Raw genomic sequence first — 13957 nt, forward strand, 5'->3', positions numbered from 1 at the left:
AGTCTATTGATTTTGTTTCCTCAGGGATCAAATGTCGGTAGGGACAAGTTCAGAGAGGGATTGAGGACAATGAGTGAGAGAACTAGAGGCTGGCCTCTGGATTTCTGCAAAAGCAGTGAAGTTTTTCTGTGAAAATAGTGGCTAGGTTTGACTACCAATTAATCGTGTTGTAAGACATGGGGAAAAGAAGAAAATTAATGTTTGTTGAAAATCTCTTATGGCCTAGGTACTGCTTTTACTGTGTTAACTTATTTAATGCTCAGGATGACGTTAGGACCTTATCTCTTATGGTGATACTGTCTTCCTTTTATAGATGAAATAGTTGAAACAAGATTCTGGGTTAAATAAATGACTTTACAAAGGTCACACAGCTGGAATTTGAACCGAGCTCCACCTGATTCCAAAGCTTGTTTGCCTTCTATTGTGTTATATACCATGCCAGCTACATTGTCTCCCTGGGACTCAGAGTCCTTTTGATTCTGAATAATTTAAAGAAGTAGTGGGTTTGGGGGTATGTTTTCGTGATACCTTCTCTCTTGAGTGGGAAGATATCAGACCACTTTTAAAACTGACCTTGACCTCTGAGCTACAGTGACCTGTTGCCCTAATTTGTTGGTGCTATAATGTCCCTAAATCTGAATAAGACAGATTGTGTTTAATGGTCCTGCTCCTATAGGACAGGATGAAGTGGGAATTGACTAGAGGATTTAGTGCCACTCAGGCTCGCTCCTCTTAGATGGTGAGCTGAATCAAAGCAGTTTATTTTATTGCTTTTGAGTTTGGGTTTTTTGGTTTTTTTTTTTTTAATTCTTAGACATTTAAAAATATATATACATTCTTCTCATAAAATATAAATGTCAGATAAGAATGAATCAAGAATTTTCCAATTTCTAGGAATATCCCCTCTCTTTTCCTACCGTTCCCCCCACCCCACCCCCCGCCATGCACAGGGCATATGGAAGTTCCCGGGCCAGTGACCCCCTAAACAACTGAAGCGAGAATGCCACATCCTTAATGCACTGCACCACAAGGGAACTCTCCTCTTTTTCTTGTACTTATTCTCATTTATCTACTCTTTCTCTAAAAAGAAAAAATATAGGTTAACTCACAATTCAGATTCCAACTCAACCATTGGTTCTGCTCTGGGTTTTAATTTGGGGTGAGTGGGGCCCACACCTCCCTCCCTGAGATCTACACAAATGGCTACTAACAGTGTAATACTGCTGCTATGATGTCTTTCTTTCTGTGAACTTTTTAGCAATCATCAAGGTGCTACACCTTTAGTTCTGGCAAAGCGCAGGGGAGTGAATAAAGATGTCATCCGATTGCTGGAATCTTTGGAAGAACAGGAGGTAAAAGGATTTAACAGAGGAACTCACTCAAAACTGGAGACCATGCAGACAGCTGAGAGCGAAAGGTACTTAAGATACCATTTTGTAAAGGGGCAAGTCACTCTGAATGAATCTTTTATGACAACTTTTTGTTAGCTTTATATTTATTTGCTTTCAAGTAAAGAGCTTTGATGCTTTCTTTGAACTTTATATTGGTCCTTATGGCTCCAGATTACAATTGGCAAGCTATTAACAGGAAGTACTACGTGCCCACAGGCACAGAATGTTCTTTTAGTCACTGTATAGGGAAACCCGCTGTATTGGCTGTAGAAGCCAAACGAGCTGAATAGGAGGGCAGGAAATAGCAGTTTGCGAATTTAAGTACTGGTCACAAAAAGAATGGGATTTCAAAAAAGGAACTTGGACAGTATTAGAAAAGACCAAAAAGGTAGTTTTGGAGTTCCTGTTGTGGCTCAGCGGTAATGAACCCGACTAGTATCCGTGAGGATGCAGGTTCGATCCCTGGCCCCGCTCAGTGGGTTTAGGATCCAGCATTGCTGTGAGCTGTGGTATAGGTCGTAAGTGCAGCTTGGATCCGGCGTTGCTGTGGCTGTCGTGTAAGCCGGCAGCTGCAGCTCCGATTCGACCCCTAGCCTAGAAACCTCCATATGCCTCGGGTGCGGCCCTAAAAAGCAAAGCAAAAAAAGGAAAAAAGGTAGTTTCAAGGGTAGAAAATTAAAGTGCTAAGGACAAGTAAAGTAGGAGTAAAACACAAAGTTAGACAAGCTTCAACTCAGTTCAGTGATGGGAAAGTGGAAGTGACTTTCACAAGTTGGAACAAATTTGAGCTCCTCTAAGTCATTAAAGTTAAGATGTAGTGACTGACAGGGTCTCAAATATCAAATAGCTTATCATCTCTCACGTAGAAGCAGTTTAGAATATGGTTCAGGGAGCTCTGAAAAGATGACCAATCATCTTTTCTCCTGGCTTCACAGACTCAACAGGTAAAGTATCTAGGCCAGACTCGGTTGTCCTAGCGTGTTGTTTGGTTGACCGCCATGGAGTTTCAGCCTCCAGATGTCACAGGGTAAGAAGGATGATGAACCTACATAGTCTTATCCCAAACCTTTCAGCTGTTGACCTAGTAGCAGATTGGCCAAGACTTGGAATCAGGAGCACATGGTCCACTTAGACGGTCAGGATCATTGTTTCTGTGAGTTGTGTTTCCTCTCTATTTTCATGGTTCACCCTGAATTTGATTCCTCTGTGCTGGTGTTTGCTTTCTTCCCTGTCTGTGGACTGGCTGGTGTACTCCTTGGGCATCATTAATTCCACTTTCAAGTTTAGGACTATTTTTGTTTGTTTTAAACACTTATTATGTCCAAAGAAATTAAAGAGTTTTACTTCTAGAACAGTGCATACTCCTCACGAGTTACTATCATTAAAAGCTAGCAAGTACATAAAATTAGCAAGAAATCAGAGGTGCACTGGCAAGCCCTTCTCTTGCCTATGTGCTCTGGGTTGACAGTCAGAATGCCATAAGCCCTTCAGTAACATCGAGTTATTTATTTTCTGTTAAAAACCATGTTCTTCCAAGAGAACTGGAAATTTATTTTTCTAACTACGTTAAGTTTCTTTACCATGAAAAATGTCCAGGAATGTGCTTTTGCTTGGTGTATTTTCAGGACCTTGGTATTTTTTGTTAATAGCCAATTTCTTAGCATCTCTTTATTGGAAATATATTTTAAACTTTATTTTGCCCCTGTTCTGATTACTAAGAAGTGATTAGTCATTTAAGCAATGCAGTATGAAATATTTATTCATGCTCCTTTCATACCTGCCATTGCACTTCAGCATAAGAACTTGTAGTATTTACAGCATTATGTAAAAGCCTGTTCGTTAAAAATTGAATTATTAATACTTGTACTCCTGCTTGTCCTGTCTTCTGTTCTTCAGTGTCATGACAGGAATGTGTGGTTGAAGTTTAAATCAAAGAGCTTAAAGGTAGCATCATTAGGGAAATGTATATCAAAACTGTGGTGAAGTACCCTTTCGTTCCCAGTAGGATGGCCATAATCAAAACGATGGACAGTAATAAGTACTGGCAAGCATGTGGAAAAATTCCAACCCTCATACATTGCTGGTGGGAATGTAAAATAGCATATCTGCTGCGGAAAACAGTCTGGCAGCTTCTCAAAAAGTTACACAGTTACCATATGACCCAACAATTCCACTTCTAGGTATATATATACTCAAGAAAATTGAAACCATGTGTTCACACAAAAACTTGCATGTGAATGTTCATAGAAGCATTATCCTATGATAGCCGAAAGCTGGAAACCACCCAGAAAGTCCCTTACTAATGAATGGAAAAGCAAAATGTCATCTATCCATCCAATGAAACATTATTCCACCATAAAAAAGGAATGAAATACTGATATGTGCTGCAACACAGATGAACTTTGAAAACATGCTGCTTGAGAGCAGCCAGGCACAAAAGGCGCATGTCATGATTCCATTTATCTGAAGGGTCCATAATCGGCTAATAGAAAGTAGTGGTTGCCAGGAGCAGGGGAAGGGGCAGTGGGAAGTGCCTGCTGAAGGGTACAAAGTTCATGATAGAGGTGACAAAAATGTTCTGAAATTAGTTAGTGGAAATGATTACATGACTATGTGAATATATTAAAAACCACCAAATCATGTACTTTAAAAAGATAAATTTTATGATACATGAAGTATCTCAATAAAAAAGTGCGGGAAGAACTTAAAGGAATTGGCTAGGACATGGTATTGTAGCATAGCTGTGTGATGATCAGCCTTTTCTAGAACAGGAGATAAAGCAAGATTTTCAGTGAATTTAGTATTTTCCATTTTGCTTAGGATTCCCTGAAATACAGCATAACTTCTTTTGGGGGAGGGGGGCATGCTTGCAGCATATGGAAGTTAGCAGGCTAGGGGTCGAATCAGAGCTGCAGTCACCAGCCTACACCACAGCCACAGCAACATAGATTGGAGCTGCGTCTGTGACCTACACCACAGCTCATGGCAACACCGGATCCTTAACCCACTGAGGGGGGCAGGGATCGAACCTTATCCTTATGGATACCAGTCAGATTCGTTTCTGCTGAGCCACCACAGGAACTCCCCATAGCATAACTTCTTAAAGGCTTGTAAATCAAGTTGATGAAAAATATTTCCCCACCCCCATATATCCTATGTTTAATTTAATTCTTATTTACTTTGCAGATAAGGGATGACAGAGACAGTGTAGATAACACATGTACAAAAAAGATTACACATGTACATACAGACCATCAGGCTAGAATCAGGTATTTCTTAGACAGTAGAAAACGTTTCATTGAATAGTCGTTAGAGACGGGTCTGATTGGCAGAACTTCACGAGCTTCTAGAGAATGAGCAACTGAATTCTCATTTTATAAGTCCCCACCTCATCCCACCCCACCCCCACTATCCAGGAGTAGAATGTTCCTCAGAAACCTTTCCTAAGCCAAGATGGCATAAAGCAAAGAAGCAATTACCTTAGGACTTGTCTTACTGACAGATGCCCAAAATTAATCAAGATAAAGCACAGATGCTCCCAGATACAATTCAAAGCTGTGGCAGCTGGAGGCTGAGATGCTGACTCTTGTTCTTGGGGAAGGAGCTGGCGGTGTCACTCTTGTGCCAAAACAAACATTGAACACTGCTTTTGCTTTTCACCTTCTTTTGTCTAAAAGTGAAAATCCTCTTGGGATTTCTTTCAGTTAGTGGATACAGGTAGTATTGTAGGTGTTTCTTAAAAGCAAAGTGACATAAAGTGAACTTTCAAAAAGTGAAGGATACCTATATATCTAACACCTTTAAGTATGAGAGTATGGTGAGTCGTAGTCAGTAAATTTCATGTAAGTCAAAATTAACCTCTCCTGAACTTCTCAAAGTTCTAATCTTATTTTTGAACTTGCCTGAATTTTTCTTAAATTTTTGTATTGTTGTCAATTCCCATTGAAAATGTCTTCTTATTCAGAAGATAAACTTTTTTTTTAATATAAAAAAAGGTTTGGATGTCAAACAGACTGGCCAATTAGGAAGCCACCTTCTCATGGTGAGAGAAGAACTCTAGTGTGAGTCACAGCTGAAGGGCCTGCTGTTAACAGTGTCAAGAAGTAAAATAAAGTAGGGTACGAAAAAAAATCCATCAATTCTGCATGATGAACCAGGCTCTAAGACATTGTTTTATGTTGTTTCCATTGTTCTGTCCCAAGATGGTTGGAAGAATGTGAAGAGAAGTTTAGGAAGGATAATAATAGCCATCGGTAGTTGATACCTATGATTGTGGTCATTGTGGCTCTAATCTAAATGATACCCTGTTATTAGGCCTGCATGTTGTGACATAGTTGTGGGTGCTAATCCTTCAGAGCTTCATCACAGTGCAGCCTTTCAGACACTAACATCAGATATACTCTTTTCTGTATGTAGCGGTCATACTTCTCATTTGTATAGTTCTAAAAACCGGAAACAGTGTTTTTATGGTATTTGTGCTACCTTATTTTCAACTAGACTCAGCCTTTATACAGAAAGGAAACAAACATTTTGTGTTAAGTTGAACAAGATAATAGAACTAAAAACAGTGGGAGGAAGCTATTAAGAGGAATTCCTAATGGCTAGCCCGGCCCACATGTACAACAGACTGAAGAGTAAACATCCATTGTTAGGGTATTAAAGAAAGAATTCCTTTCATTGGTCAGATTATTTAACTAAATTAATATAAATCCCCTTTTCACTTTCCAAGTCACACATTGTAGAAAGCAGTTTTTTAGAGTTACCCATTTTTGCTTGTTTTCATTAGTATGAATTCTCAAGTTTTGAATCCTTGTTTTGAATTCTTCTAAGTTTCAAATAGCCAAAGTGTGCTTTGCTTTAGTATCTGATGGAAACAACTCACTTGACTTACTTCATGACTTCCGCTTGGGAGTTTTGATTAGAAAAGGATTTTTAGGGGAGGAGTGGGATGGACTGGAAGTGTGGAGTTCGTAAATGCAAACTATTACATTTAGGATGAATAAGCAGTGAGGTCCTGCTGTTTAGTCTAGGGAACTGTATCCAGTCTCTTGGGATAGAGTGTGAAGGAAGAAAATATAACAAAGGGAATGTATATGTATGTGTGTGTATGTGTATACGTTTTTTACTTTAAGTAAAATATATACTTTTTATATATTTACTTTTATATATTCATATATATTTTATATATTTACTTTTATATATTTATATAATACTTTAAGTAAAAATGTGTATATATATATGTATGTATGACTGAGTCACTTCGCTGTACAGCAGAAATTGGCACAACATTGTAAACGAACCATACTCTCATAAAAACTTTAAAAAATAAAAGGATTTTAACTTGGATTCTTCTGGATACTAAACCAAGGAACATAAGCATTACTCTTTGGCGGTCTGTAGCTAAGGTGGATTGTCCAGCCAGCTGCAGGTATATAAACCAGTACACAAATGGATGAGACTGTCTAAGTCCGTTTTCTTCTTATAAGTATTGTATTTGAAGGTTGGTCTTTTTCTAAACAATGCCGTTCTCTTGTTTTATGTTTTTGAAATGGATGAAATGTGTTGTTTCATGCCCTTTCTTTCCTCTTGCTTCACTCACAGTGCCATGGAAAGCCATTCCCTCCTCAATCCCAACCTGCAGCAAGGCGAAGGGGTCCTGTCCAGCTTCCGAACCACGTGGCAGGAGTTTGTGGAGGATCTGGGCTTCTGGAGGGTGTTGCTTTTGATCTTTGTCATTGCTCTGCTGTCTCTTGGCATCGCCTACTATGTGAGTGGGGTGCTGCCCTTCGTGGAAAACCAGCCTGAACTGGTGCATTAAAGGAGCTCATGGAAAAGGAGGCAGGTGCCAGTGTCCTGGCTTCCAGTGTTTGTTCTCAGTTTCTCAAAATCTTCTCTTAGTGCAAGGCAGTGAGGGCTGTACATTTTGTTCTTTTTGCGTCTTTACACCTTGTAATCCTTTTAGAAGAATGACGCGTCTGTTTGAACTAACTGCATACTCTAGTCCAGTATAGCACGTCCTAAAGCTACCTCCAACTCAGCCTGACTTCTGAGGAAAGGCTACGCATAGCCTTGTTTGATAAAAACATGGACGTGACTAAAGAATCAAGATAGAGGACAAGAGTAAGAAATCCTTGCTGTAGAAACCTTACCCTAACATAGGAGCAACTGAAGTGAAGTGTTCAAAGCTTGTCTTGCATGATTAGTTTTGGCTGGTAGTTTTGTTTTGTTTTGGTTATTTTTACCAGAGCCACTTTTCTGTTTTGGTTTACTTTCTCTGGGAAATAATGGGAGGGAGGGGGATAAAACATTCAGCTTAAAACTTGAAGTGCTTTTTCAAATCAGTATTGGAATCTGTTTGATTTGTTTTAATATTTTCAAGTCTAATCACAGACGAAACAGAACTTTCGAAAATGAGCTCAAAAAATGGTTGATTTGGTGTTCCTGTTGTGGCTCAGTGGGTTAAGAATATGACTAGTATCCATGAGGATGCAGGTTAAATCTCTGGCCTTGCTCAGTGGGCTAGGGATCCAGGGTTGCCACAAGCTGCAGCATAGATCAGAGTTGTGGCTCGGATCTGATGTTGCTCTGGCTGTGGTGTAGGCCAGCAGCTGCAGTTTGCATTTGACACCTAGCCTGGGAACTTCCATGTGCCACAGGTGCAGCCCTAAAAAGAAGAAAAAAAGAAAAAAGAAAAGATTGATCTGATCTTATATTTATTTGTTTTTAGGATAATTTTGATTTTTTTTTGTAAAGTGCTTTGCTGTTAATATCTGTGAAAAATGAACTTGTTAATATCTATGAAAGAGTGAACTCATTTTGTTCGCTTCTCAATTTTCCCTAGTGTTGATTTCAAAGATATCCTGTTTATCAAAAATACTGTCAGAACACTTTTTCTACTTAGTAGTTATTTAGCAGGGGAGAATAATTCTGATGTTCAACTGTCACTGTAATTCTATAAGACTATTATGGTGAAAAATGCAGTTCTATAAGCTAGCTCTGTTGTCACAGTTGTATTCATAGTGAATAATTTTTCCATTTTATGTGCAATCCTGTTTAGAATCCCTGTTAGAATTGTCGTAACAATCCCATCCATGTCAGTAGTTCTCTGATGTCAAGAATGGATGGAATATTTCTGAATTAATGGTTCTGAACACTATTATACTAGGTGTCATAAACTCTTTTATGAATGGTAATATTATGTAAATTAAGGTCTGGCCTTCAAACTATATTGCAGCTCTCAGCAGTGTGTTTGAAGTCCTCTTTTGTTAAGGATTCTGTTATGTTTAAATCGTATTTTTGGGTTTTTGAAAAAGGATGTGAAGACTTAGTAATTATTCTTCGGGAGTAGTCTGAAAATTGTAGTGAAAGAATTAATGGTTTTATATTTTACAACACAGTCATGTAAGCTATTGCTGGTTGAATTGTTGCTAGAATTAGAAAGTATAATTTAGAATATGTGTTTCTGTGATTCTTTTTGCCTCTTAATATTTTCTCTTTTGCATTTATAGATCTAGGATTGAGGCATTTTCTTTCTGATGGCTTGATCCTGTCTTAAAGAGCTGTTCTGAAACTCCCAGTTACCTGGCTGCCTCAGGATCAGCTCACAGTGTCTTGCTTTTAGGTTAGATACAAACAAAATTAATCATACTTGGTGTAAATACAGCAAAAAATGGTGGATGTTAGAATGGAGAACACTAGAACTCAAAATTGAGGTATATCCCAATTAAAAGCTTTGGAATTAGCTTTGCATTCGTTTGTAACTTTAAACAGATGTGCATATTGGTTAACGTGTAAATATATTGCATTTTTAAAAGATTAATGTTTCCTTTTAAGTGCTGATTTCTTTGTATCCTAGTCTCTGCATTCAGTATTCAGTAATACTACCAATACAATAAATGTATTTATAATCTCATAATCATAATGTTTCTATGTATCGTTGTTTTTCTTTTATATTAAGGGTTGTTTTTTAATGAGTTCCAATTGGCCGTTTAGAAAAAAACAAAGAGCTTTTTTTTCCAAACCTGATATAATGGGTATTTCAGGTTTCATGTTTATGTTTGTTTACAAAATGTTCCGACACTAATTTGAGTGGATTGCTTGTGGATTTAGGAGTGATGGTAACTAACCATGATTGAGCATCTCCCAATTCTACAGGTCACTTCACATACCTCATCTCATTTCATTCTTATGTTTGCCCTATCCCTGCTATATTTCCCCATTTTATAAGATAAAGAAATTGACACTAGGAGGATTAACTAACTTGTCCAAAGTCAGACAGCTGAGACATAGTGAAACAGGGATTCCACATTCAGACTCTGTCCCCCATTAGAAGTTCACTCTTTGCTTCTGCCCGGCTGCCTGTCTTGAGTCTGGCATTGGAACCATATAGAACCTTGCTTACTGCCGTCTTAGCAGCACCTGCTGCTAAAATTTTCACTCTTGTTTCTAAATACCTATCTTTTTCTCCCCCTTTAATACACTATTTTTTTCATATCCTCCCAAGGTTACTAACCATTACCATTGAAACTCAGATCCTGGCATGTTCAGAAAACCTAACATAGTTAACCGTGTATGAATGCCCACTTTTCTGCTTACCATTCCCCACCACTTACTCTGCTCAGTAAACCGGTACAGTTGACCTTTGAACAGTGCAGAGATTAGGGACGAGGGGCCATGACTACCACACAGTTGAAAATCTGTGAGTAACTTTATAGTTGGCCCTTGGTATCTCTGGTTCTCCATCTGCAGATTCAGCCAACAGAAGATGATCTTGTCGTACTGTACCATGTACTTAATGAAGGAAATCCAGATATAATGGGACCCCGCAGTTCAAACCGTCATTGTTCAAGGATCAGTTGTATTTTTTTTGTGTGTCTTTTTGATTATAAGTTTCATGAGAATGAGGACTTAGTCTATTTTTTCTCTCCTCTTTGTTCACTGTGCACCCTGTAGAACTCTTTGAACACAAATCCTTATTTATTTATTTATTTATTTTTTACCGTAACTATATTTTTTTCTTTTCAGATTAAGCATGTGCTTTTCACATGTTTCCTCCAACAGGCTTCACGTGTGAACCGTGCAGGCCATTCTTCCACAATATGCCTGCCGCTGGATGGAAGAACTTCAGGGTCTGTACTGCTGGCTCCTTTATGTAAGCGCATGCAGGCTTTCCACCAAAAGAGGCTGCTTCACATTTAGCATAGTTGTTTTCTTTTTTATCAGATAATACTAGCAGTCCAGTGTTCACGTTTTATTATTGTTGTTTTCTTTTAACCAGGCCTTAGTCTTTGACTTGGGAAATTGTTTATGAATGTATCAGTGCTCTCAGCTGCAAGAAGTCACAATCCAAGTTCAAAGTGGCTTATGCCATAGGAAATTTATTGATTTATGTAACTGGAAGCCCAGAGGCAGACTATATTCCCAGGGTGACGTAATACAAATTGAGCTCCGTCTTCTGTGCTTTTGCTCTGCCTTCCCTCCAGCTGGTTGGTTTCATCCTCCCGCTGGTTCTGAGATGAGTCCAGAATTTTCAGGCCTCACACCCGTTTGTAACCATGTAGAGAAGAAGAAAGAAACCATCTTTCCTCTGGTATTCTTCTGGGAAGCATTCCTGCAAAGTCACCAGCAAACTTCCTCTCCATTTCACTGGCCAACATTACATTTTTGTATCCTATTCTCAAACTACCCGAAGCCATGCACTGGTTGATTAGGCCTGGATTGATGACTCAGTCCTTGGGGAGGATGGAGTTGGTAGAATGAACATGCTTGGCGTGGACCAATGGTTTTAGAAATGATGGGAGGCACTGCTGGCAATTACTGGGCAAGACCGATAGATGTTTTATTTTTTGGTTTATTTATTTTTTATTGGCCCATAGATGTTTTATGACCTATAGCACATGGGACAGTTTAGTACAACAAAGAATTGTTCCACATCCCGCATGATTTTTGAATGTTCTGCTGGTCATTCATATTTTTTGTTTTTGTTTAAGTTTGTTATCTAAGCCTCAAAACCTAACTCCATTTTACATGTTAAAACAAAGTGTTTTTTCATCCAGTTTTAATGTACCCTGAATTTTCTAAGAATACAACCACAAGACAATTGAGGAGAGATTCTACTGTATTTTGTTCAACATGTGATAGGAATTTTACCTCTTTCAGATAATCTTGTTATTGACAGCAATGCTACTGATGGTAATTGAGTCCCCCACATAATTCTCTGTGTGGGACCTGATGATCTCCTTGTTTCCTCTAGTGTAGCTGTGCCTGGGGCATTCACATATTGAAATATACTTTTTTTTTTTTTTTCGGTCTTCTTAGGGCCGCACCCATGGCAATATGGAGGTTCCCACGCTAGGTGGAATCTGAACTACAGCTGCCAGCGTACACCATAGCCACAGCAACACCAGACCCAAGCCGCGTCTGTGACCTACACCACAGCTCACGACAGCGCCGGGTCCTTAACCCACTGAGCCAGGCCAGGGATCAAACCTGCAACCTCATGGTTCCTAGTCAGATCCGTTTCTGCTCAGCCGTGATGGGAACTCCTAAAATACACATTTTCTTATCAATTACTTTCCCTTTATTTTTTCTTCATATTATATGACTTACATTAAATCATCTTATTGATCTCAGCAGTTGTTACTCACTTTCATGTCAAACAGCATTTCTCAAAGTTAATAGAACACCGGGGGGAAGAAAAGAGATCTGGTGAAATCACCCTTTAAAATTGTTCAAGCTGAAACAATCCCAGCCATGCTAGATCAAGTAGAACTTTGGGATCAAGCCCATTCCTTTTAGCTCTGAAGTCAATTCAAAAGAATTTTCTAGGGAGAATCTTGGCCTTGCTATGGATACCTCCTTGGCTTTCCTCAAAGTACACAGTCTGGTCAGCATTCTGTTTAGTTGCTCATCTGTTCATTTGACATCATAGACAGCTCCACATAAGGTGCTGGAGTCCACACTCACCAGGCAGCAGGTCTGGTCACATTCCAGTGTGGTGTCAAGGAAGACAGTCTGGTGTTCCTTGTTGCCTAATAGTCATCAAAAACGTAGCTGATTACAACATTAAGACAGTGTTGCTTGGAAGATGTTTTAGATCAGAAATGTCCAAACTTTCTGCAGTGATGGAGATTTTTCCTTGTGCTGTCTAGTGTGGTAGCCCAATTTAAATTAAACTAGAAATTCAATTCTTCATTAGCCTGGTTATCTGAGCCTGAAACCCAGCTCCATTTTGCTTTTGCTTGTCTGTGTCTTTTTAGGGCTGCACCTGCAGCATAGGAAAGTTCCCAGGCCAGGGGTCGAATTGGAGCTGTAGCTGCCAGCCTACACCACCGCCACAGACATGCCACATCAGAGCTGCATCTGCGACCAATACCACAGCTCACGGCAACGCTGGATCCTTAACCCACTGAGCGAGGCCAGGGATTGAACCTGCGTCCTCGTGGATACTAGTCATATTTGTTTCCACTGAGCCATGATAGGAACTCCTCAATTTTACATTTTAAAACAATATTTCTAGTGTTTAGTAGCCACATTTCTAGGGTTCATTAGCCACATGAGGCTGTGGTATCGGACAGCAGTTTTGCAGACACTTCTTTCTGATAGCACTGCTTTCAAATCTGCCTTGGGCTCATCAGGTCAAGTAGAACTAGTAGCTATTGGATGGTGGGAAGGTAGTTTCCACCCCAGTCTCCTTTCCTGAGCTTTTCATTAATGAGTGGCCACACTTACAGTGCTTGTGAACTCAGTCCTCTCAAGTTGCTGTCATATCTCCACCTACCAGGAAAACTGAGGCAGGTTGGAATCGTGTGCCCCAGGCCATGCAGCTGGGGCGGAGGATTAAAGCCAGTGGCCTGGGACTGGAGTCTCTTCCAACCATGGTGCTGTGGTGCCTCCCTCTGCTTAGTTGTGATGCCATCATCTGGAAGTAAGAATTGCCTGGAGGATTAGCCATATGTCCTCACCATTGCATCTCTTCGAAGGAAGGCTGCCGAGGATGCTGTTGGCACAATTCTTCCCTGTGAAGGTCCCTGATTGCCTCTTACAGTCGTGAACAACTGCATTTCTCCGGAGCTTTGTTCCCATCTTATGTGCTGTATGAATTACATAGTTGATCAGGTCAGAATGCCTCTTCCACCTTGGATGCTGCAAAGCTTAATACCATATTCGGGTTCCACAAGAAGCAATTGTAATATAGGTCATTACGGTGATTTATTAGAACCTCATTCCTGGTTTCTTTCTTCATCTTTAGTTTTATTTTCCTATTCTAAATTTTGCTTTTAATTTATGCTATTCTGTATTATTTAAGCCCCTTTAAATCATTTTTGGATCATAAAGGGGGATAGATAGTTAACTAGCCAGTTATTTGTTTGGATTGATGGGACTACCATAAAACGACTGGTTTTCATTTCTGGAAACTAATGGCAGCAAATGCATTGACCTTTTGCAGTTGGAAACAATAGTTTGCGGCCTCCTCTTCAAAATGCAGTTATGGTTTTTGGCATAACTGCAGCTGTCAGTTTACCTTATTTATGTCTCTCTCTTTGTTCCAAAAAAGATTGAAGTTC

At 39.5% G+C, this 13957-nt stretch overlaps 2 protein-coding genes across 5 annotated transcripts in view; both read left to right on the forward strand.

Moving 5' to 3' along the window:
- Nucleotides 1-9306, forward strand: part of ANKRD46 (ankyrin repeat domain 46) — a 44945-nt gene extending 35639 nt beyond the window's left edge. For 3 of the 4 annotated variants that reach the window (XM_005662942.4, XM_013996571.3, XM_085020350.1), the window contains exons 4-5: nt 1259-1417; nt 6993-9306. In XM_005662942.4, coding sequence (XP_005662999.1) covers nt 1259-1417; nt 6993-7209 — 376 coding nt within the window. In that variant the 3' untranslated portion in view covers nt 7210-9306. The remainder of the gene's footprint in view (nt 1-1258; nt 1418-6992) is intronic. The other variant, NM_001243356.1, reaches the window with a different exon arrangement.
- RNF19A (ring finger protein 19A, RBR E3 ubiquitin protein ligase) overlaps nt 1-13957 on the forward strand; it is a 1069816-nt gene that overhangs the window by 780077 nt on the left and 275782 nt on the right. The gene's annotated exons all lie outside the window — the stretch shown is intronic.

Source organism: Sus scrofa, chromosome 4 (assembly GCF_054392235.1).
Source record: "Sus scrofa isolate SSC_HxYL_T2T_F1_AM1 chromosome 4, Sscrofa_HxYL_maternal_Yorkshire_Landrace_v2.0, whole genome shotgun sequence".
Lineage (NCBI taxonomy): Eukaryota > Metazoa > Chordata > Mammalia > Artiodactyla > Suidae > Sus > Sus scrofa.